Below are 27,443 nucleotides of genomic sequence, written 5' to 3' on the forward strand. Positions count from 1 at the left end.
AAAAAACAAATATATGCCCTGGCTGGTGTGGCTCAGTGTACTGACTGCTGGCCTGCGAACCGAAAGGTCGCCCGTTCAATTCTCAGTTGGTGTACATGCCTGGGTTGTGGGCCAGGTCCCCGGTTGGGGGCGCATATGAGGTAACCACACATTGATGTTTCTCTCCTTCTCTTTCTCCCTCCCTTTCTCTAAAAATAAATAAATAAAATCTTTTAAAAAACTAAATGTATGTCCAGCACAGTTCACAAAAAAGCATACTACGAATACATAATTGGTTCAACGAGATATTTTGAGGGTCTTCTGTTTACATAGTCTACTATATTTATATAGACTACAAATTACTCAATTATTTAATGAAGTAATTAAGAGAATTCAGCAAAACTATATTCTTAGGTAGCTAATTATTATAATTCCTTCATCACATGGGTTTGGTATTGGCCCAGAAGGTACTAGAAGAAAAGTTAAGCAAGCGTGTGCATGCACACAGGTGTACACACATGCACACACATCAAGATTTCCTCATCCCTCTGCACAAGGTACCTGGACAGGTGATGGTTCCATAGTCTTGCAAGAACACCCTGATTTTAGTGTCAGACCAGGGTCCTCTCACTTTCTTACCTGATCAAAGTTGTAGAGAGCAGCATGTAAATTGGCCAGCATTCCTGTGGGGAGTTCATTGGTGATCTTAATGGCATTTTCCAGGAGTCCTTGAGGGATGATATGTTCGCTTGGTGTAGGTGCAGACTCGGCACTCATGAAAACTCTGTAGTTTCTGTGGCTTCCTTGGCTGAATCTTTCAAGGAGTTTCTCTAAGGTTCCCAGCCACTTGGCTACCAAATGGACATTCTGAAAGACAGTATGATTTATAATTCCTGTGAAACCCAAGTGTATTACTTAAATTATAGGATTACAACATTTTCCAATACATCAATGTGTTAAAAAATCATAGTTTAAATGGTCTTTTATTTTCATGTTAGGAGAGCAAAACAAAATAGAATTGAACAACAAACACTAAGTGCTCCAATTCACCACAGGTTGTCTTTGTAAACTCAAATCTCCTTCTTACACACTTATCCACTTCCAGCACCCACCCATCACTTCTGAGATGGAGTTGCCTGATACTCTTTGTTACAGTTCAAATTCAATTACTGAGACTTATATGGGTTAGTTTAATGAAGTATAAAAACTAAAGACCAGATATATACCAGATCACCCACTTCATTATTTCTGATGTAAACTTCTACTCAAACTCCTACTCATCAGAATATAGGCTCAGAAAGATGTGAGGGATGAAAGGCTAGCTAAAAAAGAAAGTAAGCAATCTTTGTTAAGATATTCTATATAATCTTACCATGTTATTTTTCTAAAATCCTAGAGCTGTCAGAAATCACGCAAGAAAAAAAATGTCACCACCACCACTCGGATTTTCCATTTTATGATTCACAGACTTGCTCTTCTAATGCTCAGCAGCTGCAGAGCACAGCTCGGTGCTGGGAAAGAAGTATGAGGCCACACCTCACATGCTCCCTGGCTTTGGAGAAGTCGACACAGTGATCGAAACTTCACCCTCAGGGATATGTCATCATTTCCAACAAAGAAAAGCATTTATGATTGTAACAGCTACCAAAATACAGAGAGCAAAGGCAACAGGGATGGGAACAGGAATGCAGGGGTCTTTCTTTGAAACAATTCTGTTGTGGAAAGACCTACACTGATTCATTTGTTCATAGTATTAGGTTATTCTGCCCCCCCTCCCCCGCCCCCCGCTTGGCAAATAGTGAACATTGGTAGGTGTCACAGGCTGAATTGTGTCCCCCCAAACTCATGTGTTGGAATCCTGACCCTCAGTGCCTCAGAATGTGACCATCTTTGGACCAGGGTGTCCTTAAAGAGGTCAGTAAGGCTAAATACAGTCATTAGAGTTGGCCTTAATCCAATATGGCTGGCGTCCTTATAAGAGGAGGCGATTAGGACAGACAAACAGAGGGAAGACAATGTGAAGACGCAGGGAGAAGACAACCATCTACAAACCAGGGAGAGAGACCTCAGAATACACCGGCCCTGCCGACACCTTGATCTCAAACCTGTAGCCTCCAGAATGATAAGAAATTAACTTTTTGTTGATTAAGCCACCCAATCTGTGATGCTTGGGTATGGCAACCCTAGCAAACTTACACACTCGGTGAGGGCTCCCTCTAAGCTTCCTCCCCTACATGCATACTAGCAGTTTATAATGAGAGTACTTCTCAGTCCTAATTGTGCCATTCACAGAAGCAAGCAGGACCAAAAACAATAAAGAAACTTGTTTTGCCAGCTCAAATGCAGGGGTGGGCACACGTAGGTGTACAGTTGCGAGTCTGTGAAACACAGAGCGTTAATCCTTGTATTATTAACTATTCGGTGTTGTGTTATCTGTATTACAACTGAAAACCTATGTTTGCCAACCCTGGATGTCCTAATGCTCTACCTTGTGGACTACAACACTCCCTTCCTTGAAAGGTTTACTTGAAACAAATGTAAACATATTCTAAGCCGTGACATTGGAGTCAAGGGCCAGAAAAGCATTCAAGGAAGCCGCTGCTGAACATGTGCCCTTGGGGATCCAGCCCGGGGACCATTCTTGAGGATACTGGCTTTGGGACTGGCAAGATCCTTGTTCCCATTTGCCCAAGGGCAGCAAGGCATGCACAACATTTTTAGTCAATCCACATATATTGAAAACCACCCATGTTTTGAGCATGAAAAATGATTTTTAAAACCCATTATGTTAATTCACAAACCATCTGTGATAAGATAGCTGCCAGCCTGAGCCTTTGTAATAGTCTTCTCTAGAGTGTGGGCTTTTGATAAAATGCTAGCTGAATATCCCTGGAGGGACTATATCTGATCAGAGTAATTGATCATTTGTAGAGTTTGGTTAAGAATGTATTAATATGAGCATACAAATCATATCCCTAAACTTGATAATTTAAGTTAATGTAAATTACAAACAATATAATAGGTTCCTATTTTGTTGGTCTCTTTCTTCAAAGTCTTGCTTCTCTTTCAACTGTCAAGCAAAGAGGTACTAGAATCTTCCGGGAACTGGGACAACCAAAAGCTGGGATAGTCTCTACTCTCCAATTATTTTATGTGTGGAGAGGAATAGCAAGTTACATTGTAAGTTACTGGCTTACCACTAAGAACCAAAATCAAAGGACCAGAATAAATATCCCAAAGCAGATACTTCACAAAATAGTATCTTTTGAGATATTTTTTTAAATGGTGAAACTTCTAACTTTCATTTTTGGAGGCAACTGGTAGCTTTGCATAGATGTGAAAACAATAGGAACATGTTACTTTGAATACTATGTTCTCTTGAGAATGACTATACCCCTCTTAGGTTCTTGCCAGTTTGAACTGCTGGAGGCTTGAGAACTCTCAAAGAATGCCTTCTTTTCTGGGAAGATCCCAGCATCTACACAACTGTTGAAGTAAGAACTGCTGTCTCTGAAAATTACCATCTGTCCACTGTTAGCTGCCTGGCTCTGGGAGCCCCAGACGGGAACACAGCATTCCAAGTGACCTCACTGAGGTCTCATCGAAGCAGCAGGCAGCGCCCTCCTGGAAGGTTACGCTCTGCTTATTTTATTTCAAGCAGAAATGCCCAACGCATCCCCCTTAGGTGCTGGAGACCCTAAGAAGGCCGTGTCCTATCTTGGAATGAGGGTGGCAGCATAGGCTCGCTAGCAGAAAAATGTCACTTGCTGCCCATCAAGCCTGGACTCAAGGATCAGCTCTGTCGCCTTCCCGCTCTGTGGCCCTGAGGCTCTCCAGGCCCCTCTGAGGCTCCCTTGTCACACCTTTATGATGGGAGTGACATCATCAACCCTTGCATCGTTTGAGATGATGCACCCCGACAACTGCCTAGGAAAGAGTCTGACATAGGCAAGAGAACCTTTGGGATCAGGGCGCAGCAAATCCACTGGCCATGCCCAGACCTGCTGGGACAGCTGGCACGTCCTAGAGAAGGAGTCCGTCAGCACCGCTCCCAGACGCCTTAAAGCTGAGCTGGGCTCCATCGGTTGCTGGGTCCTGGCTGCAACCCCCAGCCAAGGGAGCCACGTGGAGGACACCTGGTCCCAGACGATGCCAGCCTGAAAAGGGATCAATTGGGTTGTCTATCCTAACTCTCTTAATTTACAAACAAAGAGAATGATATGCAACTAGTTAGGGGCAGAGGCATAGCAGGTCCTCTATAACCTGTAAAGCAAAATGCAAATAAGAGAAATTATGACGGCGTCTATACAAGCCTGTTTGTCCTCCAGGACTGTTGGAGGGTTCCAGACCTCTCTAAGTCAGGAGAATGACAGGGCTCGCTCGGGTATCTTTAATTTTAAGGCACAATGCCTAGAAAATCCCTCAAAAGATGATAACCGTCCAACCGTTCTAGTCAGCAGGGCCCCTAATCACCTTGGGAGCTGTCACTAACGCTGACAAAACCCCTCAGACTCTGCAAATCACCAGAAATCGTGTGAAAGGATGGGCTGGGCCGCTCCCTGTGTTCTTACTTGGTGACATTCAGGAAAAAGTAATACTCACTTGGAGTATGACCCAGTGTCCTTCTTTGGAAGCCTTCTCCAGTGCCATTTCGGCCACTGTCTCCTGACCTTGTCCTAAAGACACGTTGTGGAACTTTCCTGAGTCAATGGTAAACCCAAGTCTTTTGCCTGAGGGATGATACAACACGGTGAGAGGGAAAATGAAGCAGGGAGAGGTGAGAAGGCTGGAACTTTGTGGTCCAATGTCCATCTGTGGTCAGCACCCCTCCCTTCTAGGTCACTTTCCTGCACAATGCAAACTAAACCTCTGTCGTTTCAACAAGCAGCGTTTTGAGCTCTCCACAGCTGCCTCCTAGCAAGCATTAGCGAGGCGGGTGGAAAATCAGGTCCTCTGGTTTTGTGGTAATGAAGCTTTTGACATTTTGATAGATGGCAAGCATTGTTACTGAGCTTTATAAACTCTTGCAGGAGTAGCAAAGCATTTCCCTCATAAAAAGGAGCAACATGTGGTAGATATCACATCGTTTTTTGAAGGGATTGGCTCATTGGGAAAATGCAGGAGCCTCTCACCTTGCGAGGCCGCACTTGAATTGAGCACAGTCGGGTCACAGCTCTATTAACCTGGTGTTCTCAGCGCCGGCCACAGGGAACAGTAATCCAAAGCATAAAGCGACAGGGCCTTGCACAATCGAATAGACCTGCTCTAATGACCATTATTTAGTCACAGGGGGCACAAGATTACATGAGCACGGAGAAAATTGCCCTCTGGCCCTCATATAGTCAAAAGGTGGAAAACAGCATAAAAGGAACTTGCATTATGCCAACCAGAGGAATGTGCCATTTGAACATTTCTTCAGACCGTACGGTGTTATTAGTCTCACATTTTCCATACACTCAATCTCTAACAAATGAAAAAAAATAAAATAAAAGAAACTAAGGTAACTGTAAACTGCAAGGAAGGGTGGGCGGGCCTTGGGAGGAAGGCAGGGGGGCGGGCCAGCGGACTCCTGGCCACTCACCGAGGGCCTCGAGGTCTTTGAGGGCGTCCACCCCTGGGGACAGAATGAAGAACACGGGCGTGGCTGGGCTGCTTTCTTCAAAGGCTTTAACTAAGTCCAGTCTGGTCTGCTCCACATACTTCGCACCCAGTTTTTCCTCCACGAAATTCCTATAAAAAAACAATGCAAAAAGACACCATCAGTGCTTGCTTTTGACCCTGCAACGTGTCACAACTTGGATCAGCTTAAACCACAGGCACAGGAAGAAAGCAAACCACGTTTTTTTTTTACATGGGACGTTTTGTTAGAACAAGATGAATCCCTCTGGATTTACACAGCAGTGTTGGTGAGATCCCTCTCTGCTGTAGAAGTTCTGTAAATCGGCAGCCTACATTTCATTACGCAGGGCCTCCTGAGGCCCCTGCAGTACCATCGGTTGCCTGCCTATGGCTTTGTATCCCCCCAATCCCCAGCCAGATCCCCCGTTACTTATTAACAGTTCATTAGATTTGCCACTGTGCAATTTTCCAGCCTGCTGGGCTTCTCATGAATATACAGATGCTTTTGGGGTGTTTCTAACACAGGGAAGCTCAATTAAGCAGGGACTCAGCAGCACCAGATTTAGCAGAGAGTAAGTTGTACTAAGCAGAATTAACTCATGAAGTAGGGTTCAGCAAAGGCGGCTGCAAAGGGAAAACTGGCTGAACTAGACAAAGCAAAGGGAAAAAAGACTGAGGCACGTGAACACTACTCAAGAAAGAGGGGCACGTTAGGGGAGGAAGTTGCGAACTCTTCAGTTAGTGAACTCAAATTAGAACATGACTTGTCTGAATTAAGCAGCATATTACCACTGGGAAGCCAAAGGGGCTGAGAAAGGGACACTTGAACCAAAATGCAGACAGGGGCTTTCTCCTTTTAAATTGCGCTGGTCGCAAAGTTATGGGACTATGAGCGTCTCCATGAAAGGAATTCATTTTGATTTGACACGTAAAATCTCGGGAGCCAAAATGCCACCACAGAATAAAGACGATGGAAATGAACACTCGGATAATGCATGTTCCTGGCCTCGGAGCTCTGCTGACACCTATCTCTCTTCCCAGAATATTTCCATCGGTTCCCTGTGTCCCCTGCTGATTTCAGAAGCAAGCTTTTCAGGAAGGATGTCCTGAATGGTCTTTAGCAAATTTTAACAACAGGAGTGAGGGTAATACTGACATTTCAGCAGAATCACTTCTCAACATGGACTATAAATGCCTCTGGCAGATTCTCCTGGCCCCTAAGACTAAGCTTCCTCCAAGGTAACTCGCATTTCCAGAGAGGCTGACGGCCCCACCTGAGGGCATACGTCATCCTGTCGGGGCGCATCGCTCTCAAGATAATCAGCTTCTGTATTAAACTTTTCTTCTTCCATTCTTGTGGCAACTTTTCTTTTTCTGGACACTCGGATTCTACCCACTTCCTCCACGGCTTGGCAGATCCTTCCACATCTCGGTCTATGCCTCGAAATTCTTCCATGAGGGCTATTGCCTGTGATAGAATGGGGGAAACAGACAGGGATAATTTATCTCCAGCATTTGAGATAAAGACTTGTGAATGCATTGAATCCTGTATAAACAAGCGGTGCGGGCCAGGCTTTATTTCCTCTCCAGGTTACTCGGCACCCTTTCCTGCCCTGCCAAGAGGGGCATCTCAAAGAATCCCTTGGACTAAGTTCCCTGGTTCTCTTGCTTGGTTGGGTTTGTCCAACAGGAGGCGATGGCAAGAGACTGGAGGGCAGGGGAAGGCAGATGCCAGGGTGTTTCTTCCCCAGCTCTGCCCCTGTTGTGACACAGTTTGGCATGTTCCTCGACCGAACGCCACAGAGCCTGCAGGCTGGCTCTCTCCCAAAACTTCACTTCTCAGTCATTTAGTAACTGCTCCTTTTCCTTCCTTTTCCCATCTGCATCCTTATGTTGATTCCCTTGTTCTTCTTCCCATACTATGAAAATATTATCTCCTCTTTGTTAAACTTTTTTAAAATCCCCTTTTGAATTGCACCATCTGTTTTTTGCTGAGGCCCTGACCAATACAAAATTGAATTTATAATTCTAAATAAATTCCAATTAAAAATTATATATATATATGATTTTATTTATTTATTTTTAGACAGAGGAGAAGGGAAGGAGAAAGAAAGGGAGGGACACATCAATGTGTGGTTGCCTCTGGCGCATACCCCACTGGGAACCTGGCCCACTATCCAGGAATATGCCCTGACTGGGAATCAAACTGGCAATCTTTCGGTTTCCAGGCCAGTGCTCAATCCACTGATCCATACCAGCCAGGGCTAAAAATTATATTTTTAAAAAATAGAAATCTAAATATACTATAAAATAAGGGATAACAGTTATTTTCAATGCATGGAAATAGTTCCTTCTTAGAAAAAGAGTGGGGCAAAGGTTAGCATATGCTGAGCATCTTTAAAGAATTCCAGAGCTTAAGAATAAGCATTTGATAATAAAATAAACTAGATTCCAACTTAAAAAATAGGTATTTATATTCCTCGATTTTTTTCAAAGGTCCTGAACACCATGTATATTCATTAACAACTTTTCTGCCCATTAAATAGGTCAAAAGTTCTTCTACTTTTGATCAATTTAGTTGTACACCTGAAACAAATACTGTGTGCTAACTATAATTGAAAAATAAATGTTTTAAAAGAGCAAAAAATTCATCAATTTAGTAATAAAGATCAATTAAAGAACATTACATTATATAGCATATTTCTACAACTGAAATGCTAAAAGGCGTGTCCAGAAAGTATCCAGCCATGCACTATGGAAAAGAGACATTTATTGAAAAAGATACAAGATACAAGAAATATTGTATATAAAACAAGGATGCCTCAGTCCCCTTCAAAGTAGGCACCTTGGGACCTCACACAGTTCTCTCAGTCGCCATCAGCTGCCCTGTTGTATTTTCCTGAATCTCATGGACAGTATGCAATCTCCCTTCCAAAGGTGACTTTAGGGAAAAGCCAGAAGTCACAGGTGCCAAATTTGGGCTGAAGGGGGGCTGAGTCACCCAGCTGATTTGATGTTTTGCCAAAAACTCTGTACCAGACATGATGCATGAGTAGGCATGTTGTCATAATGCAGCTGCCATAGATGCGGCCTTTTGAATCATCTGAATAGTTTCCACTGAGGAATGTTCAAGCTTAACACAAAATCTGAGGCAGACTCATTGTTCTCCTTGCTCAGTCATTTTGAATGTGATGGCCACACAGCACACATGCTCACTCAATGCCGTCTACTCTCCCCACTGACTAGTACAGTGAAGTAGTCATTGTTCATGTATGTGCATTCCAGTCCACTCTCTTTTGCCACCAGGTTACATTGATGTCGTGTAAACTGTTCTTGTTATATCAACAATGGTTGGCCTTTTTCTGGACAGACCTCATATATCACTACAGTTTTTAAAACTGTATTTCTACATTTGACAGAACTGAGTTTGAAATAAGATGGAGAAATTGAAAAACTATGTTCCTAACATACCTTAATTGCACTCCATGACTGAGTGGTTAGGAAGTCGACAGGACTCAGGTAAGTGTGTTTGATTGTGAATCGAAGCAGGAAATCCAATTCAACGGGATCTATCTCTTTTTTTCTCAATAAAATCTTGAAAGTACAAAAAAATTGAAAAGAGTCATTTGGTTTATACATCAAAATCATGACAAAAGGAAGTAGTCATGGCTTAATAGATATGATTAACTAGGCAGAATCAAGTGTTCTGAAAATTCCTGGAATATATATGTTCTGTAGTTGAAATAAAAGGTAAGTTACACCCATGATCTTATAACCTTGGTCAGAAATCTAATAACAAACAGTTATGAAGCCTGGTTTATCCCAATTTTATGCCCATTATCAATATATTTGAAATATGCCTTCATATTTAGCCTTCTGCTATTAGATCAAACTTGTCTTAAAATTTGTTATACAAGTGGAGAAAGCCTGAGACAACAATGGACTGAGTTATTAAACAGAAAATGCTTGAGTGATAGACTATTTTAAAATTCTAGATATTTTCAAAATTCAATATGGGTAGTCACATACATGAAAATAGTTTATTTTACTGGAAAATTAATTCTTATTCCAGTTTAATTTCTTTCAATAAACAACAAATTGTCCACATACATATGAAGCTTTGATAAACATGAATTTTCAGGATTTGAGGTATATTATAATTTATCCTTGGCTTCCAAAGGGAAGTTTTAAATAGATATGCATGCCTGTGTATGGATGTCATGTGTTATCATTTCTGGTCCATGACTGTTCATGAGCAATATGTATAAACACAAAAATTTCAGCAAAAAACCAATCATTAAAAAATGGCAGAAAAACTGCAGACTTTTTTTTTTTCCAAAGTGGGCCTACAAATGGCCAACAGGTACATAATAAGCTGCTCAATATCACTCATCATCAGGGAAAATGGAAATCAAAACCACAATGAGACTATCACCCCACACCTGTTAGGATAGCTATTGGCAGAAATACCAGAGAGGACAAGCGCTGGTGAAAATGTGGAAAAAAGGCAATGCTTTTGCACTGTTGGTGGGAATATAAACTTGTGCAACCACGATGGAAAAGAATATGGCAGTTCCTCAAAAAATAATAAAGAGAACTACCATATGATTCAGCAATTCCACTTCTGGATATACATTCAAAGGAGATAAAATGACTATCCCAAAAAGCCACTGCACACCCATGTCCACTGTGCCATTATTTGCAGTAGCCAAGATGTGGAAGCAGTCTTAAGTGTCCACTGAAGGGTGAAGGAATAAAGAAGATATGGCACATAGATACAATGGAATATTATTCAGCCACATAAAAGGAAATCCTGCCATTTGTGACAACATGGATGGACCCTGAGAGTATTAAGTTAAATGAAATAAGTCAGAGGGGAAAAGACAAATACTGCATGATTTCTCAAATGTGTGGAACCTAAAACAGTGAACTTACAAATACAGAGAACATACTGGTGGCTACCAGATGCAGGATGTGGGGGCATTGGGCAAAATGAGTGAAAGCGGTTAAAAGGTATAAACTTCAAGTTATAGTGTTAGTAAATGCTGAGAAGACTACGTACAGCATGGTGAATATACTGTATTGTATATTTGGAAGTTATTTGAAAGTTCTCATCACAAAATAATTGTAACTATGTAAGGTGATAAATGTTAATTTATTATGGCAATCATTTTGTAATATTGGGTTGGCCAAAAAGTTTGTTTGATTTTTTTCCATACGATGGCTCTAGGAGCACTTAGTTGTCTTTAACTTCATTCAAAAAAATTTTGTTAGAGTGTATTGTGACAGCTGTCATATCAGCGCACATTAAAAAAAAACTTATCAAAACTGGTGAATTCTTATGTAGCCATTTTAATATTGAAGAGTGAAGAAAATACACATTTTTTGGCATACTATGCTTTATTATTTCAAGGAAGGTAAAAACACAACTGAAACGCAAAAAAAGATTTGTGCAGTGTATGGAGAAGGTGCTGTGACTGACTGACCACGTCAAAGGGGTTTGTGAAGTCTCATGCTAGAGATTTATCACTGGATGATGCCCCACGGTTGGGTAGACCAGTTGAAGTTGATAGCAAGAAAATCAAGACATTAACTGAGAACAATCAACGTTATACCATGCGGGAGTTGGCTGATATACTCAAAATATCCAAAGCAATAAAGTTTCTGGTAAAAATAAAAAATGTGCCCTATATGTTATGGAAAAAACTTAATGGACCAACCCAGTACATACGTATGTTGAATCGTTACGTTGTCCATTTTGAACTAATACAATTTATATGCCGATTACATCTCAATAAAACTGGGAAAAAATTAATACAAACAATTTTGTTTTATAATTCTTTGCTACTGTTTATGACATACATTATAAAATGCCTACACCCACATAATTCTTTTATTTTTTCACATGTTTTCATACAACCAAAAGGAATACATGAATACTAAAAATATGAATAGTTTATCATTATTAACAGAAAGTATTTATAAAATGCCTTCTTTGGGTGAGCTGTTTTAGAGGACATAAATAAAGAAGACATCACTAAGATCTGGATCGACAAAAAAAAGTTATACAGTAAGTGAACTAATAAAAGGACAACCTGCTTATTTCATGTAGGAATGTGATTCTCAATGTTTTCTTCTTTTCCATGGTTACTTTATTTAAACAAAATCTTTTGCAGAAGTCCATATCACAAAGAGTAAAGTGTAGCAGGTCTCACTGAAGGTGGGAATGTGAAGCCCGGAGCCTTTTTTACTCTTTCATTATTTTTCTAAACGGTTCCTAGAACCCCTCACATCTAGATTCATAATTCTGATCTCAGAGAATTCCCTTAGAAGCATCTGAGAAGTTCTGTACAGAACCTGGGAAGGTGGGGTCAATGTCTCCTCATTCTCTTCTTCAGGGTGACAGCTTCAAGGCTTCAAGGGCCTACCCACCCAAACCAAAGCCCCGTGACTGACCGGCAGGTTGTCAAACCCCCAGGTTCCCACTGGGAAACTCAAACTCTCCTGTCAGCAAAGGCTTCCAGAAAAAGGTGCCTATGCTCCCCTTCTGCAGAAATAATGTACATAATAAACAGAGATGTGTGACTTCGGTTCTGGGGATGCTTTCGAGTAACCGAGTTGCTCACCTGAAAAGCCATCTGGGACAGGAAGGTGAGCTTGTCTTTCTCAAACAGCGCCTGGCTGGTGTAGAGGAAGGCGGCGCGGGTTATGCTCTCCATGAGCGCCGAGATGCGCCCCTGCGCATCCTCCACCTTGTCAGCCTGCTCGATAGCTCTGTGGAACAGCACGTTGAAAGCCTGGGCGGTGCAAAGTGACTGTTAAAGGGCAGAAACTGGAGCCTGGGTGTCTAGCTGGCTCAGACACACAGGGGTACAGAGAATGGAACTTTTATCTACAGGGAGAGATGACAGGACAGGATTTTTATGAGGATTACATAAGCTCTTAGAACCGTTCCTGGAACATGGTAGGTTAAATGTTTGCTACCATTACTATTATTATTACCATCATTCCATAAAATCTTCCCATATCTCCTTCCTAGCCAACTACCCTGCACCATTTCCTTTGCATTTCTTATCACTGTTGAGCATTTTAAAAATTTGTCTATGGGCAATTCATATGTTGGAGTTTATGACATGTCTTCAAATTTTTCATCTATTTTTTTAAATTGGGTTATTTGTCTTATTATTCAGCTGCATACATTCTTTATATATTCTGATACAAATTCTATAGAAAAATATGTATTTATTGGTGATAGTTTTTAGGAGTTTGTGGCTTGCCTTTTCATTTTCTTAATAATGCCTTTAGAAGATCATTCATTTTTTAATTTGATAAGGTTCCATTTATCAATTTTTTTCTTTCTATTGTATCCTAAGAAATCTTTGCTTAACCCAAAGCTCAAGGATTTTTCTCTTTTTTCCCCTAGAAATTTTATAGTTTAGCTTATTCATTTTGAGTTAATTTTGTGTGTAGTGTGATGCACAAAAATTAGGATTGAGGTTTTTTTATTCTGTGTTGATATTCGGTCGTCTCAGTACCATTTGTTGTAAAAAAAATTATCTCTTCCTCATTGAAGTGTCTTGGCATCACTGAAATGTCAGCTGACCATACATTTGTGGGTCTATTTCTGGACTCTCTATTCTGTTCCATTAATTTATGTATATTTCCTTAGGTCAATTAGTGTAGGTCTTTATGTCTTGAAATATATGAAAAGTTTCCATATTTGCTGTTCTCTCTCAGAATTATTTAGTTACTTTAAATCCTTTGCATTTCTGCACAAATTTTAGAATCAGCTTACCAATTTCTAAAAAAAGAAAAAAGCCTTCTGGGATTTTGATTGAGACTGTACTGAATCAATTTAAAGAGATGTGACATCCTAATAATATTGAGTGTTCTAAACCAAAATCATGGTCTCTCTCTTCCCATTTACTTACCTTTGAAATGTTTCTCAAGAATGTTTTATTGCTTTTAGTATACAGATCTTGTATTTGTTTTGTTAACATTATCCCTAAAAGTTTCATGGTTTTGAAAGTTATTATAAATAGTATTGAGTTATTATTTTCCTTGTTCCTCATATATAGAAATACAATGGATTTTTCAATATTGACTTTATACTCTACAATCTTGCTAAGAGCTCACTTCTTAGTAGGATTTTTTTCTTTTCTTTTTTTTGTAGATTTCTTATGATTTTCTACCTACAAGATCAGGTCATCGGTGGGGGGAAAAAAGTTTTCTTTCTTTTTAAATCTCTGTGCCTTTTATTGTTATTGTATGGGCTATAACCTCCCATGCAGTGTTGAATAGAAGTGTCAAGAGAAGGCATCCTTGTCTTGTTGTGATCTTAGGGGAAAGCACTGAATGTTTCAACATTGAGTTTACACAGTTAGCTGTGGGTTTTTGTAGGTGCCCTTTGTTATACTGAGAAGTTACTATCTGGTCCTAGTTGCTCAGAGTTGTTTTCTTTTCTTTTTCAAACCAGGTGTTAAAATTTGTCAGCTTCTCTGTCTGCATCCATTGAAATGATCCTACGGTTTTTCTCTTTTATTCTATTAATATGAAGAATGACATTGCATGATCTTTGAATGGTTAATCAACCTGCATTCCTGGCACAAATTCCACTTGGGCATAATATATTGTGTTTTTTATATGTGGCTGGATTCAATTTACCAATCCCTTCTTGAGTAGTTTTGCAACAATGCTCATGAAGAGGGCTGCTCTGTAGTTTTCTTTTCTCATAATGCCTTAGTTTCATTCTGGCGTTTGAGTAATACTGGTTTTATTATTCTCCTTATACTCTGTGACTATTCTAAAATCCAACCACACAGCTTCTCCATTCCATCCTACTAGAACCTGCTAGTTACTCCTGACTCTTTTCCTCTTCTTTATTGCCTATATCCAATCCATCTCTAAGAGCTGATTATTCTAGCTTCAAAACATATCACAAGTCTATTCACTTCTGAGTCTTTTGTCATATAAGTCATCTGCCTAAAACCTTTCAATGGCTTCTCTTTGCACCCACGCTGGAATCCAAAATCCCCAACACAGCCTAGGAGGACTCAGGTGATCTAGACCTTCTCGGCTCTCTCGGCTCTGGTTTGCCATCGTCTCTCTCACTCATTACTCTCTAGCCGCACAGATTCATTCACTACCTGGATCCCCAGTTCTTTCCTGCCTCACACATCCTTGTGTTCTCCAAACACTCTCTACATGGCTACATCTTCTTTATCCTTTAGGAATCAGCTCTAATGTCACTTCCTCTAAGAAGACTTCCCTGAACACCCAGTTAAAAGAGCCCCGCCATTCCTACTATTATTCCCTCTCATTGTACTTGCTGCTTTTACACACACACACACACACACACACACACACACACACACAGACCACCTCCCCATATCCTCACTCACATCTGTTTTTAAAAAAACTGTATATGCAGTGACCCGTACAACATCTCATACGATGACTGACCCCAATAACTATTTGTTTAAAAACTAACTGACAGAATGAATGAATCCTGCCCAGATGCAGAATGGTGCAAAGTAGAGCATAGGCTTTAAAATCACAGGTTCAAATCCTGGCTCTTTAATTATGAAATGTGCAGTCCTAGGCAATTTATTGAAAATCTGAAAGTATTAGTTCCTGTTTCTTTTAAATAGGGATAAAATAATGTACTATATTGAGAGGTTTCAGACATAAGAATGAACTAAAGTATGAGGGTATCTTGTATGTAACTAGTAGCTTAATGAATAGTTGTTCTCATTCTTTCTCCCTCAGCACCAAAATAATATCTTCAAAAATCTCTGGAAATCTCTTCATAAGACACCTACAGTTTCAAAAAGAAAGTATAGGAGCCTCAAGGAGAGTTCCCTTATTAATATATAATAAACTCCTCAAGACTCTGTTTTAGAACAAAGCCAAATATATTATAATGTTGCATAGTTCAATTACTTCAAATTGAAAATTATAAATGAAAGTTAAGAGAATGAGGATGTTTTGGTATTTTTATTTTTGCTAGCTAGATCCTCATGACTCCTTTCTGGGTTCACTAATTACTTAAAAATAAATTCTAAGCTTCCAGAAACAAGTTGAACTCCTGAAGTACAATATTTTTTTTTGTAGTCTATACAGCATTACCTTCAAAGAGAATTGATAGATGGGGTTGATTTTTCTGAGGTCATTAATAACAAAATAAAGAAGAGATGCTCTCGCTGCCACTGGTCTGTAACATTCTCGGGCCTCGTTGATTTTCTTTTCATTTTCTTTAGCTTCTATCACCTGTGGCGGAATCAAATCACATTAGTATCCTAACCAGTCCTATTCTCTATACTTATCCAAGTGATGGGACATTTCTGATATGAGAAATTATTAGTATCAAAATAAATAACACATGGTATCTATGTTATTGAGCTGTTCAAATTTATATTTAAAACAACTTTAATTTTATATTTATTATGAATGTTAGAATATTTAAAATAAAAATTTAATTTTTTAAATTTTTTTATTTTTAAAATACTTTTTTATAAGAGTTTCCAGCGAGAAGGAATGTAACTCTAGCCATTTTATGATTAGATTAAACAAACCTGATCGTTTTTGGTGCTACAAAATGTATCCTGAGTAATGTCACCTTTCGGTTTCCCCCCTCTCTTTCAGGGGTTAATAACCCAGCTAGATCACCTCCCAGGGATAGCTCTTAAAAGTCTGCTGGGTCAATTCAATGCCAATAACTTTATTAGTCAACAAGGTATACAAAAGCAGCGAAGGTCAATAATATATCTAATAGCCATGCTTACTACTGAAAAGCTTTTACATGAAGACTCTCCTGACGGTCTAATTTCGACTTTGCACCAGATCATCCATATGCTCATATATTTCCATTTAGTTTGTCTTTATGTATTAGCCTCTGGGTACATTCACAGAGATAATTAAAAGGAACCACTATCAACCAACATGCTCATTTTTATTGAAGGTTCAAACATGTATTTCTGTTATCTAGGACTACTGCGGGTCGCAGTTTTCCCCCTTTGCCCTCCCCACCCATCCCACCCCGCCACCAGGGGCTACTGCTAGTCACATAGTTTTATACGATGCAGTATTTTCCCAAATGTTTTAACAGACTTGATCCATCAGATTTGTGTATAAAAGGAAATAAGGAAAATGTAGAGCAGAGAGGAAAGTCCCCATATGACAATATTTTAAGAAGATAGGAAGAGGCATTTTAAGAAATAATGAGAAGTTAATTTGAAAGCTCAGATCTAAGTTACCTAATTACTCTAATCTTTACCATCTCAGGAGTCACCTAGAATTCCTTTTATGTAAAAAAGAGAGTAATTGGGGATTCCATTCCCTTGCTTAAATTAAGACAAATCTATTGGGGGAGTGGTAACACAGCCTCCACTGGGTAATTGATATACTACTTAGTAATGAGGATATTCCAGAAAGCAAATAAGACTTCCTCTTATTCTGAAATAATGGAATTTTAAGGGTTAATGGTTACTTGTGAAAATCCACCATGCAAAGTGCCCGCCATGCATGCAGCACACTGGAACACACGTAGGACGTTCAGCAGGAAGTTTACTCAATGAGAAATCTTATTTGCTTTTGAGGAAACACCATTTTCCCAGTGTGAGTAATGTATTTGAGACAGCAGGGGACCATTTCTTCCTCAGTCTTCCAGCGCTGAGAGCCTGCAAATGCAACTTCTGCTCTAAGTACTTCTCTAAAATGTGCAACAGACTAGGAAACCCATGGTGAGAATGGGCAACGCCAGTTTGCCAGAGCAAGGAGCTAAACGAAGCTGTTTTAGGTTTTAGACCGTATTAGCCAGCAGGCCCCGGTTTTCTTCCAACATGGTCACACAGAACAAATTCCAACCTGACAGAGTTTAATCTGATTGTTGTTGCATCCGCAGAAGCACCAGTCGCCACTCTGAACCCCGTGCCGCCCATTTTTAAGGGCAGCTCATTGGATGACCTGAGTTCCACAATAACTCAGTCCTCTTAGAGAAATCGCCAAATTCGGTCACACTTTCTTCCAAGCCTGTATTCACAGAGAGAGAGCCCTGACACAAACCCTCCCGGTGGCCTTTGCCCGGTCCTACCTTATGCGCTATCTCTGCGGCGGTCGCCTTTGTGGTCTCCAGTCTCTCTACCAGTTTGGTGTCATCCAGAAAGCTCCCCTCTGCCGCAGAGAGGCGCCGGAGGAGGTCGTCCTCCAGGTACTGCAGCTCTATCTTAAAGTCATTTTGGTGCTTTGTCAAAGTCAACTAACACAAACCAGAAAAAAAAAGTTTAAGGAATGGGGGTTAAATTCATGGTTTTGAGTTTCCTTCATCATCAGTTTCATGAAACCGTATCTCATAAAACACAACATTAAAACATACCAGTAATAATTTTTTAAAATCCTTTAAAGAAGTTTCAGAAGGCATGTTAAGATGTAGTTGCGCACGAGGGTCCGGTGTGTGAACATTTATCATAAATCATCTAACATCATAAACCTACAGGAAAACTCTATTCTACAGGAGTTGGAAGTCATCAGTTCCATCCTTACACACACAAACAAAGCTCGTCAAAACTCTTCTTCCATCCTTTGGAGAACTGAAGTCACACAACAAACTGCCACTCTGAAAACTAGAGACTGGGTGAGGACAGACAATCACAGCTATTGGGAACATTTAAATAACAATTGGCTACTTGCTGGAGGCAAAGCCTGGGTGTTGAGAACTTCTAGGGACCCAGTGTCTGGGAGTCCTCCGTACCTTTGTGAGTAGATTGGGTTCTCACAGTGAAGATCAGAAAAAAACCTACTCCCACTTTGGGCAGGGAAAAAGGAATGATTTTGAAATATATCCAGAGGAAAGCCACCACTTAAAGTATGTCAAGAATTTTCTGTTCTCTTAACAAAACTTGCCCTCAAGGAAAATTGCTTTACTGGGGCCTTATCTGATTTGGGGAAAGGGTGATTAGATCATTCAGCCTCCTCTAGACTTTCTCTTGTAGGAGAGATAGAAATGAATGATAAGATGCTCTCTTGAAGGGCAAAACCCAACAACTAGTCATACTAGAAAACCCCGAGATTTAACCATAAGATCATAGAATACTTCCCATCGATAATTTCTTACCACCACATCAACAAACTCTAGTATAAAAACCTCACTTTACACTGAGAGAGCTGCAAAATATGGACTCTACTTAAGAAGGTGCTTCTAGGGAAATTCAAAGACGGGGAGACAAAATCAAGGATATGAGAGGAAATTGAAGCCTATGACACCCACAGCTATAGCAAATATTATACACAGCCTAACTCCTGGCCACATAATCATAACACCTCACACTAAAGCTCTGACCTCAGTTCAAATTATTCAATGTCAGGTCTGGCTCTTGTGAAAAGGCAAAAAACACAGTCTGAAGAGAGAACAAATGGCAGAACAACACTCAGGTAGGGCGATGATTTTGAAATCATCAGACTGGCAATTAAATATAACTACGCTTAATATGCTAAGGGCTCTAATGGAAAAAGTGAACAACATGTAGAACCACATGGGCACTGTAAGTTGGGAAGATGGTTCTAAGAAAAAATCCAAATGAAATGCTAGAAATAAAAAAAAAACACTATAATAAATGTAGAATGCCTTTGATGGGTTCATTGGTAGGCTGAACTCAGGCACGGTGAGTGACATGAAGATATGTCAAAAGGAACTTTTTAAGCCGAAAAGAGAAAAAGAATTAAAAAAGAAGAAGAAAAAAGCCAAAAACTATGGGGTAATGACAAAAAACATAACATGCATATAATGAAAACACCTGAAAGGAGAAAAGAAACAGAGCAAATATTGGAGGTAATAATGAATAAGAATTTTCCAAAATTAACGATATTCACCAAACCACCAATCCAGGGAGCTCACAGCATACTAAGCAGTATGAATAAAAAATCTACACCTAGGCATATCATATTTAAATTGCAGAACATTAACGACGAAGAAAAAAAATTTTTGAAAGAAGCGACAGGATTTCAGAAAAAGACCCTCATCTATGGAAGGAAAAGAATAAGAATTACATGGAACTTCCCTTGGGAAACAATGGTTTAGAATGTACTGGGACAGGGACCTAAGCCACATGCTGGAACAAAGAAGGTCTAAGTCATGGGCTAAATACCTGACCAAGAGATTCTCTGTTTCAGGAGCAACTGAGGCACAGCCGCAGGCCTCCTGCTGGAAACCGGTTGAACTCTCACTGCCCCCTCCCCTCTCCCTGGAGCTTTCTACAGAATCCTCTGCCCCTGATCAGATGCCCAGGACACCTGGAGCAGACGTGCAGGGTGACTCACCCTCCCCTGGGGTCTGCACACAACTTAAAGGCCCTTACCCTTTCCCCTGGGGCTGCTCTCAGTGTCCCGCCTAGAATAAAAGCCTTTAATTGGACTTTCTGGCTCCAGGTCCTTTCTTTGCCCCTTGGGCTACACAACACAATGTAAGCAAGAGTAAAGTATTTAAAATACTAAATGAAAAAACCCATCAACCTAAAAAATGAGGAAATGAAAAGACTCTGTTGAAAGGTACCTGAACTACCCGTGAGGCAACACAAAGGTACTTGAAAGTGGACTTAGATTAGCTGCAAATGTATACAGTAAATGTTAAAGACACCACTGAAATAATTTTTTTTTGAAGTGCAATTTATCTGCTAAGAGAGGACAGGTTCTGGAGTCATATGAAATGCTTAGTGTTGTATGACCAGAGAAAGGAAAAAAACACACACAGAAAAGGCAAGGAACAAATGCAGTAAATAAAAAACAATGACAGCCCTAACTTGTGTGGCTCAATTGGGTGGGCATTGTCCTATGAAGGGAAAGGCTGGGGGTACCTATGGAGAGGCAACTGATCAACATTTCTCTCCATTTCTTTCTCCCTCCCTTCCCCCTCTCTAAAAAATATATACTTTTGAAAAGACAATGACAAATATGGCAGATATTATTCCAACTATATCAGTAATCTCTTTGAATGTGGATTATCTAAATACAGTGATTAAAACACAGACTGACATGGTAAATAAAAAAATAAGACATGACTATTGTCTACAAAAAAAATCTACTTTAAAGACACAGGTGTTTTAAAGGTAGAGGGATGGAGAAAGACATACCATGCAAACACAAATAAAAACAAAGCTGGAGTAGCTCTATTAATTTCAGACAAAGTAGGCATCAAAACAAAGAAAACTATCAGAAGCTAAGAGGGGCATTATGTAATGATAAAGGGGTTAATTCTCCAAGAAAATCTAACAATCCTTAACATGTATTTCAACAACTGAATGTCAAAATGCATGAGGAAGGAAATGACACAAATGTAAGGAGTAGACAAATCTGCTGTTTTTGCAGGAAAACTTGAAACTCCTATACCCACAATTAACCGATCTGGAAGACAGAAAATCAGTAACTATAGAGTTGAACCAAACAATACCATCAATAACTCAGTGTTATTGACATTTGTAGACTACTTCACCAATAACAGCAGAACACATTTTTTTTTTTCAAGCTCACATAAGCAGTCACAGATAGACCAAACTCCTGGTCATAAAACACACCTTAAAGTGTTTAAAAGTATAAAATACAAAGTATGCTCTCAGACCACAATTAAATTAAATATGGAGTCAATAACAGAAATATATCTGAAAAGAACAATCTCAGAATATTTGGAGATTAAACCATAGACTTCTAAATAACACACGGGTCAAAAAAGAAGTTTCAAGAGAAGTTAAAAATATTTTGAAATAAAAACAAAATATAACTTATAAAAACTATACAGCAAAAGCAGTGCTTAGAGGGAAATTTATAGCATTGTAGATATACTTGTATATTAGAAAAGGAGAAAGATCTAGACTTAATTTCTAAGCATTCACTTTAGGAAGCTAGTAAAAAGAAGAACAATATAAACTTAAAGCAAAAAGATAAAAATAAGCAATAAAAATTATAACTGAAGTTAATGAAATTTAAAATAAAAAACCAAGAAACCAAAATTTGGTTCCTTACGGATCAATAAAATTTATAACACTTTAGCCAGGGTAACCAAAGAAAAAAAAGGGAGGAGGTACAAATTACCAATGTCAGAAATAAAAGTGGGGCCATCACTATTGATTCCATGAGTATTAAAGGATAATAAAAGAATATTATGAACAATTTTATGCCTACAAATGTGATTACTTAATCAAATATGTTTTATTGAAAGAGAATAGCATTTTAAATAAATTTTATTTTTATGTTACAAAAAAGAATGATAACATTAGGAGACACTATAACCAGTCAAGTATATAAGAACTTTATAATAGCTTTGTAACTTTTATGTAAATAAATTTAAAAGTATTCCAAAATAAAATAACTTATTTATTTTTAAAAACTGCTTCAGACCAGGAGTAGGGGTGAGAAACAAAATGTTCATTATTATTGAAGCTGGATAATGATCACATATGGGAATTTATAAGTATTTGGGATTTATAACTATTTCACATGTCTGAAGAATTTCATTATCAAAAGTAAAAACAAATTCATTAATTAACCAAGCTGTCAAAGCTTTTGGAAAGAAGAAAAAAATGTGTGAGTATGTTACCATGACAAGACTATTTTCTTAGAGGGTCATATGGTGTCTCAAACAGAGACATGGCCCCTGTCCAGGCGGGGTGCAAGGCAGAAAACCCAGGGCCCTCTGAACCCTGGGCCATGGATCCCTCCGTCCTGGCACGTTGCAGTGCCTCTCAAGGTGAGCACACCTGAGAGGAGACCCCAGGAACTGTGCGCGCACACGCCCAGCCTGGGCCCTCGGGCTGCCTTTGCCCTGCTTGTTGACTGTACGGAAGTAAATCCAAGGGAAAGCAGTCTCACACGGAGTCTGAGCCTGCGTGAGACCCACGTGTGGTGCTGGGTAAATCTCACTTAGGAGGATCTAAGCTGTGGCCTGAGAATTTGTATGTAAAGACTTGCCCACCTGCCGCTGATGCTGCGGTCCCAGGAACGCCATTGGAGAACCACTGATTTATACCAGGGGCGGCAGGCTCTCTCCAGGAAGGGTCAGAGAGTAAATGCTTTCGGCTTTTCAGGACATACAGTCTCTGCCGCAATTACTTAACTCTACCACTGCCCTCTTCCTATGTTGATAACCTTACTCTGTTGTTTTCTTGTTTTCTGTATTCAACATGGAATTTAATTATTTTCAGTATTTTTTCTTAGTCAATAACTTTAAGCCATACTTTTTTCCTTTAAATGTTAGTCATAACCAACTACAAGTCCCTTAAGTTCCCCAACCTTACTCCATTTCTCCTCTTTTTTGTTCTTTTGCGCTGGCTGGATAGGCTATGAACATCTGACCTACAAAGGCACATTCCTCTTTGCTAGTCCTTGTCAGCTGCATCAGTCTAGACTTGGAGCCAGCCTGTCTCCTACCTGGGGCACAACCCTAACTGCCTCCTTTATCAGAAGTGCCTTAGATAGCAAGATCCTGGAGGGCAGGAATCCTACCAAATACTTGTGTGTCTGGCACTATAATTTGTGCAAAGCAGGTGCTGAATAAGTGTTGGTGGAATATTTTTGTATTTTTTACCTTAAGTTTCTCCAAATCTGGCCTTTCAATACTGACCACCTCGGCCAACAGCTGGGCTTCCAGACCATCTTCTGTGACCGTGAAATTAAGAAGGGTTGTCTGAGCTTGCAGTTCTGGCTTATAGTGCGGATTTGCCAGCTTTGTGTGAAGGAGAAGACGGAAGCTCTGGTTGAACTCACATTCTTTATCTCCAATCCTGATATACCTACAGGGGACAGAACACAGACATTCAGGAGCTTCCCCTGAACTGAAACTGGTATTAAGGTTTCATTCCAATCCTGTATTCTGATAACGTATGTGGGTCACAAGACCAGGTGATTCGGGATTTTTCAGCTGCTCTCAGTTTCCCTAAAAAAAGAATAGGAATTATCCACTAAACCTCTATATAATTAAGTTTCCTCATTGTAAAATGGTAATAGTAATATCTAATAGTGCCGTCATAACAATTAAAAATAATAAATCCTATAAAGGACCTAAAACAACAAATGTTAGCTTCTATTATTTTACTCTCTGGGATTCACCTTCTATTAAACATTGTTATTCTTTAAGGATAAAATTATTATGTACGTGTTTTTATATCTGTGCACAGGTGTGTGTGTGTATATTCAAAATTTATAGATTAAAAATGCACATGTACTTAAAATTACTTTCCAATTCTTTGGCACTGGCTCAAAAACGAAGTTTTAGAAGCCTCCGGCGTGGAACGCATGGATGGTGTTCCCCCAGCTCTGTCCCACACGCAGGGCGGGCTCTCTGCATCCAGGCTTCTGGTTTGCATCCCGGTTCCCCGGGCCATAGGCACCAGGAGCGGGCACTTCATCCCCACTGCCCCAATCAGAGTGCCCTTTCCTGGGATTTAGGTTTGAGACAGAGAGAAGGGAGAGTTTGAACTGGAACCTGAAAGCTGGTGTGGACGCCACTGTCCTCCTGGTGAACCAAGCAGGAGAGAAAGACATTCCTGATTTCTGAAGGAAGAATAACTCAACCAGTGTTCAGGTGGAGGAGTAATGCAAAGATAGCATGTTCCGGGTTTTCTGGACTTCCGGGTCCCACCTTCCTTGAAGCTCGGCTGTATTTCCACTCCACTGCCATGACACCCTGCAGTTTTGCCACATGCTCTGTGTGTTGGTTAAGGGAGGTGGAGTGGCTGCTGTAGTTATAAGCAAAACTCTGAATGGATGAAGCCTCTCCCTGAGGAGGGTGGGCAGGCAGAGAGAGGGGATGATTCTTCTTTTTCTCAGATGCTGGGGTCTAACTTCTAAAATGTAATAACCTGAGTTCCATTCCCCTCTGGGTTCTGGAAGGCCTTGGCCAAAGTAAGAACTGAGGAGATCCCTGTACAGAAGAAAGGCCAAGGTGGCTCTTCCCTGCCTCAGCATGGTGGTCTGGTGAAGGCGGGGTCCTGCTGTGGCCATATTCCTCATCTGGGATGGTCCCCTTCCACAGCTGTGCTCACAGGACCTAGTAACTCCTTCAGGGGAGAGCTAGTAATGGCTTCCTGTGGCAAATCCCTGGTTGCCTGAACACAATTACTGGGTTCCTTTGCCTTCCCTCTGAAAATTCTTTCTGTAAAGAGTCACTGTGTTAATTCTATTTAAAAATTCCAGTCTACTTTGTGGTCTTTTTCCTGCCAGGAACCTGCGGGGAAGATCTAGTAAAGAGGGAGTTTTAAAATTCATGCCTCACATGAAAATTATGAATACTGGCACTTCTCAAAAGTCTTCTTTCAAAGTGGTCTGAACTACATAGGAGAGAAAATTCCTGTAAGAAGCCCGGGGGCATGGCTGAAGCAAGGAGTGTCTTCTCAGTCTCCTATTTTATCCTAAATACTCACAAAAATTCTGGATTCTTCCCTATTCAGTGTGTATTTTAATTATAGAGATATCATCCTAATAATTATAGACTGTTATCCAAAGTCTGTATTTTTAATTTAAATATAATATTTTTAAATACATGACAAAAATATTTTACTACTTATCTCACTGATTTACATGTGAGATGTTATTTCACTAAGTTCATCAATTTTGAAAAATTGGATGGATTCAAAAGAAAGATGTATAATAGGTAGCATTCAGGCAATGTTCCTTTTATTAAAATCTCACAATATTTGCAACAATATCACTTCCACTTGAGGAGAGAGGCCCAGAATGCAATAACATGGCAGGATGTTGGTTTGCCAGTGGTGGAAGTTTTATAACTGTGTCTTGCTCTGAGATTAAGTCTCTTGTGTCACATGGTGATAAACGGGCCTCTGACCCTCTGGCTACGCTACTGGATTGGAGAAATCTCAAACTACTTGAGATCTGTGTGGAGGGGGATGGGGATGGGGGGGATGTGTGTGTGTGTGTGTGTGTGTGTGTGTGTGTGTGTGTGTGTGTGTGTGTGAAATCAAGCCCCAGAAAGATAACATTTTTAAAAGTCATTGATGTTTAGGCCTCAGGGAGAAATCCCTCTTGAGCAGGGGCTGGAGAACAGTTTCTATACAGGGCCAGAGAGAGAATATTTTAGGCTTTGTGGGCCACATACATCTCTGCCTTATACTCTTCTTTGTTACTGACAAACCCTTAAAACCACTGTTAGCTTTTTATAAGTTATGTAAATGTCTAATCACTGTTATACATTGAAATTAATATATCGTTATGTCGACTATAATTAAAAATACAAAAAAAAAATTTTTTTTTTCTTCAGAAAAAGAAATCATCCCTGGCTGGTGTGGGCTCAGTTGTTTGGAGCATCATCCCATAAACCAAAAAGAAAGGTCACTGGTTTGATTCCTGGTCAGGGCATACGCCTGGGTTGTGGGTTTGGTCCCTGGTTGGGACATGTACAAGAAGCAACCAATCAATGTTTCTCCCTCCTTTCCACTTGCTCTAAAAAAGTCAATGAGAATGTCGTTGGGTGAGGGTAGATAAGTAAATAAATAAAACGAAATCAAAGATAGACAACAACAACGAATGATTCTTAGCTCACAGGTCTTATCGAGGCAGGCTGTTTGCCATTGGCCACTCTAGTGGGTCACAGCAGGTAGTGGTATTGGTGTAATCTCTTCTCAGAGCAATAGCTGCTAATCCCTGTGGTTTCCCAATAACACCACACTACAATTTTTCCAATCAGCCACTATGCATAACTGTGCTTCCCCTCTTTAGGCTTTCATAGAAAAAAAAAAAAGGCATGAGACTGGCCAACATGGATTATGAGGTTCTGACAGTTCTGCAGGTGACAAAAGCTTTTAATTGATTAAATATATGTTTAACTATCTCAGTTATAGCAATGCTTCATAAGGTGGCTCAGAAGTGACTCCATGGCACTAAATTCCCCTTGCACGTGACATATACTCTAAAGCATTCACAGTTTGAGAACCAGAAATCTATCTGCTTAAGGGGCAGGTCTGATTTTCTCTGTGAAGACAGAGTTAACTGGTGAAAATCTGCTGTGCTGATGGAAGAGATTAGGATGTCTGCCTAATAAAATTGGCTTTACATTTTGCTTTGAGACATCATTTTGTAGGCTTAGATTTCTGGGGGATAGTAAATTTTCCTCAACTGGGGTGTTTATAATCTATGAAAGGCAAAACTGCATAACGACTCAGTGGGTTTTATCATTGCTACTAGGTTAATTTGTGGTTAATATTCCTATCTGGGAAATTAAATGGACAACTAGAGCTCTCTCATGGTTTGAAGGATCCAAACAACAACGCTGTTAACCAGAGGGGTGGGGAAAGCAAACAATCATTTTGTTGTTTCTGTGAAAGACACAAATCTAGAGGTCGTGACTTCTAGATCGCAGAAGGCAGCTATGAGCTCTTGAACTTAAACTTCAATGAGAAGCAACAGCAGCGTGTGAAGAGCAGCATAAAACTCCGAAGTGTGGCTACTTTCTTAGCAGAGTAGTTCTTAACCCATTTTCCAGCCCCATGCCCTCCAGGAACAGGACTGGGCCCTGACTCTGTACCACAGTGAGAATCAAGCATGGGGGCAGGAATCTCAAGGGAGAGAGCTCCCCCTGCCCTCACTTCTCATTGGCTGAGAATTGCTGGCTTGGAGGTGAGAGACTAATTATACAAACACAGGCTGAAATAAAATGTCTTTTCCCAGTACAAACACCATGGCTTAATTGGATAGGATATAGGGCGAGTCAAAACATTGTTTCACCTCGCAGAGTTGTAATTTCAAAGCAAGAAGAGCCCCTAGTGATCATTCAGCTAATTCTTTTTGTGAGCCTAAAGAGTTTATGACTTGTCCAAGGTTACATCACTTAGTGGCAGAGTGGGGACTAG

The 27,443-nt window shown here is 40.0% G+C and overlaps 1 protein-coding gene across 2 annotated transcripts in view; it reads right to left on the reverse strand.

The window, feature by feature from the left end:
* Positions 1 to 27,443, reverse strand: part of DNAH11 (dynein axonemal heavy chain 11) — a 251,134-nt gene that overhangs the window by 18,825 nt on the left and 204,866 nt on the right. For both annotated transcript variants that reach the window (XM_054564603.1, XM_054564601.1), the window contains exons 66-74: positions 23,168 to 23,372; positions 17,690 to 17,854; positions 15,727 to 15,867; positions 12,225 to 12,395; positions 9,070 to 9,192; positions 6,873 to 7,066; positions 5,561 to 5,709; positions 4,582 to 4,709; positions 619 to 846 (exon numbers count right to left, since the gene is read on the reverse strand). In XM_054564603.1, coding sequence (XP_054420578.1) covers positions 619 to 846; positions 4,582 to 4,709; positions 5,561 to 5,709; positions 6,873 to 7,066; positions 9,070 to 9,192; positions 12,225 to 12,395; positions 15,727 to 15,867; positions 17,690 to 17,854; positions 23,168 to 23,372 — 1,504 coding nt within the window. The remainder of the gene's footprint in view (positions 1 to 618; positions 847 to 4,581; positions 4,710 to 5,560; positions 5,710 to 6,872; positions 7,067 to 9,069; positions 9,193 to 12,224; positions 12,396 to 15,726; positions 15,868 to 17,689; positions 17,855 to 23,167; positions 23,373 to 27,443) is intronic.

Source organism: Pteronotus mesoamericanus, unplaced genomic scaffold, assembly GCF_021234165.1.
Source record: "Pteronotus mesoamericanus isolate MK-2021 breed Mesoamerican mustached bat unplaced genomic scaffold, CSHL_Meso_final scaffold_85, whole genome shotgun sequence".
Lineage (NCBI taxonomy): Eukaryota > Metazoa > Chordata > Mammalia > Chiroptera > Mormoopidae > Pteronotus > Pteronotus mesoamericanus.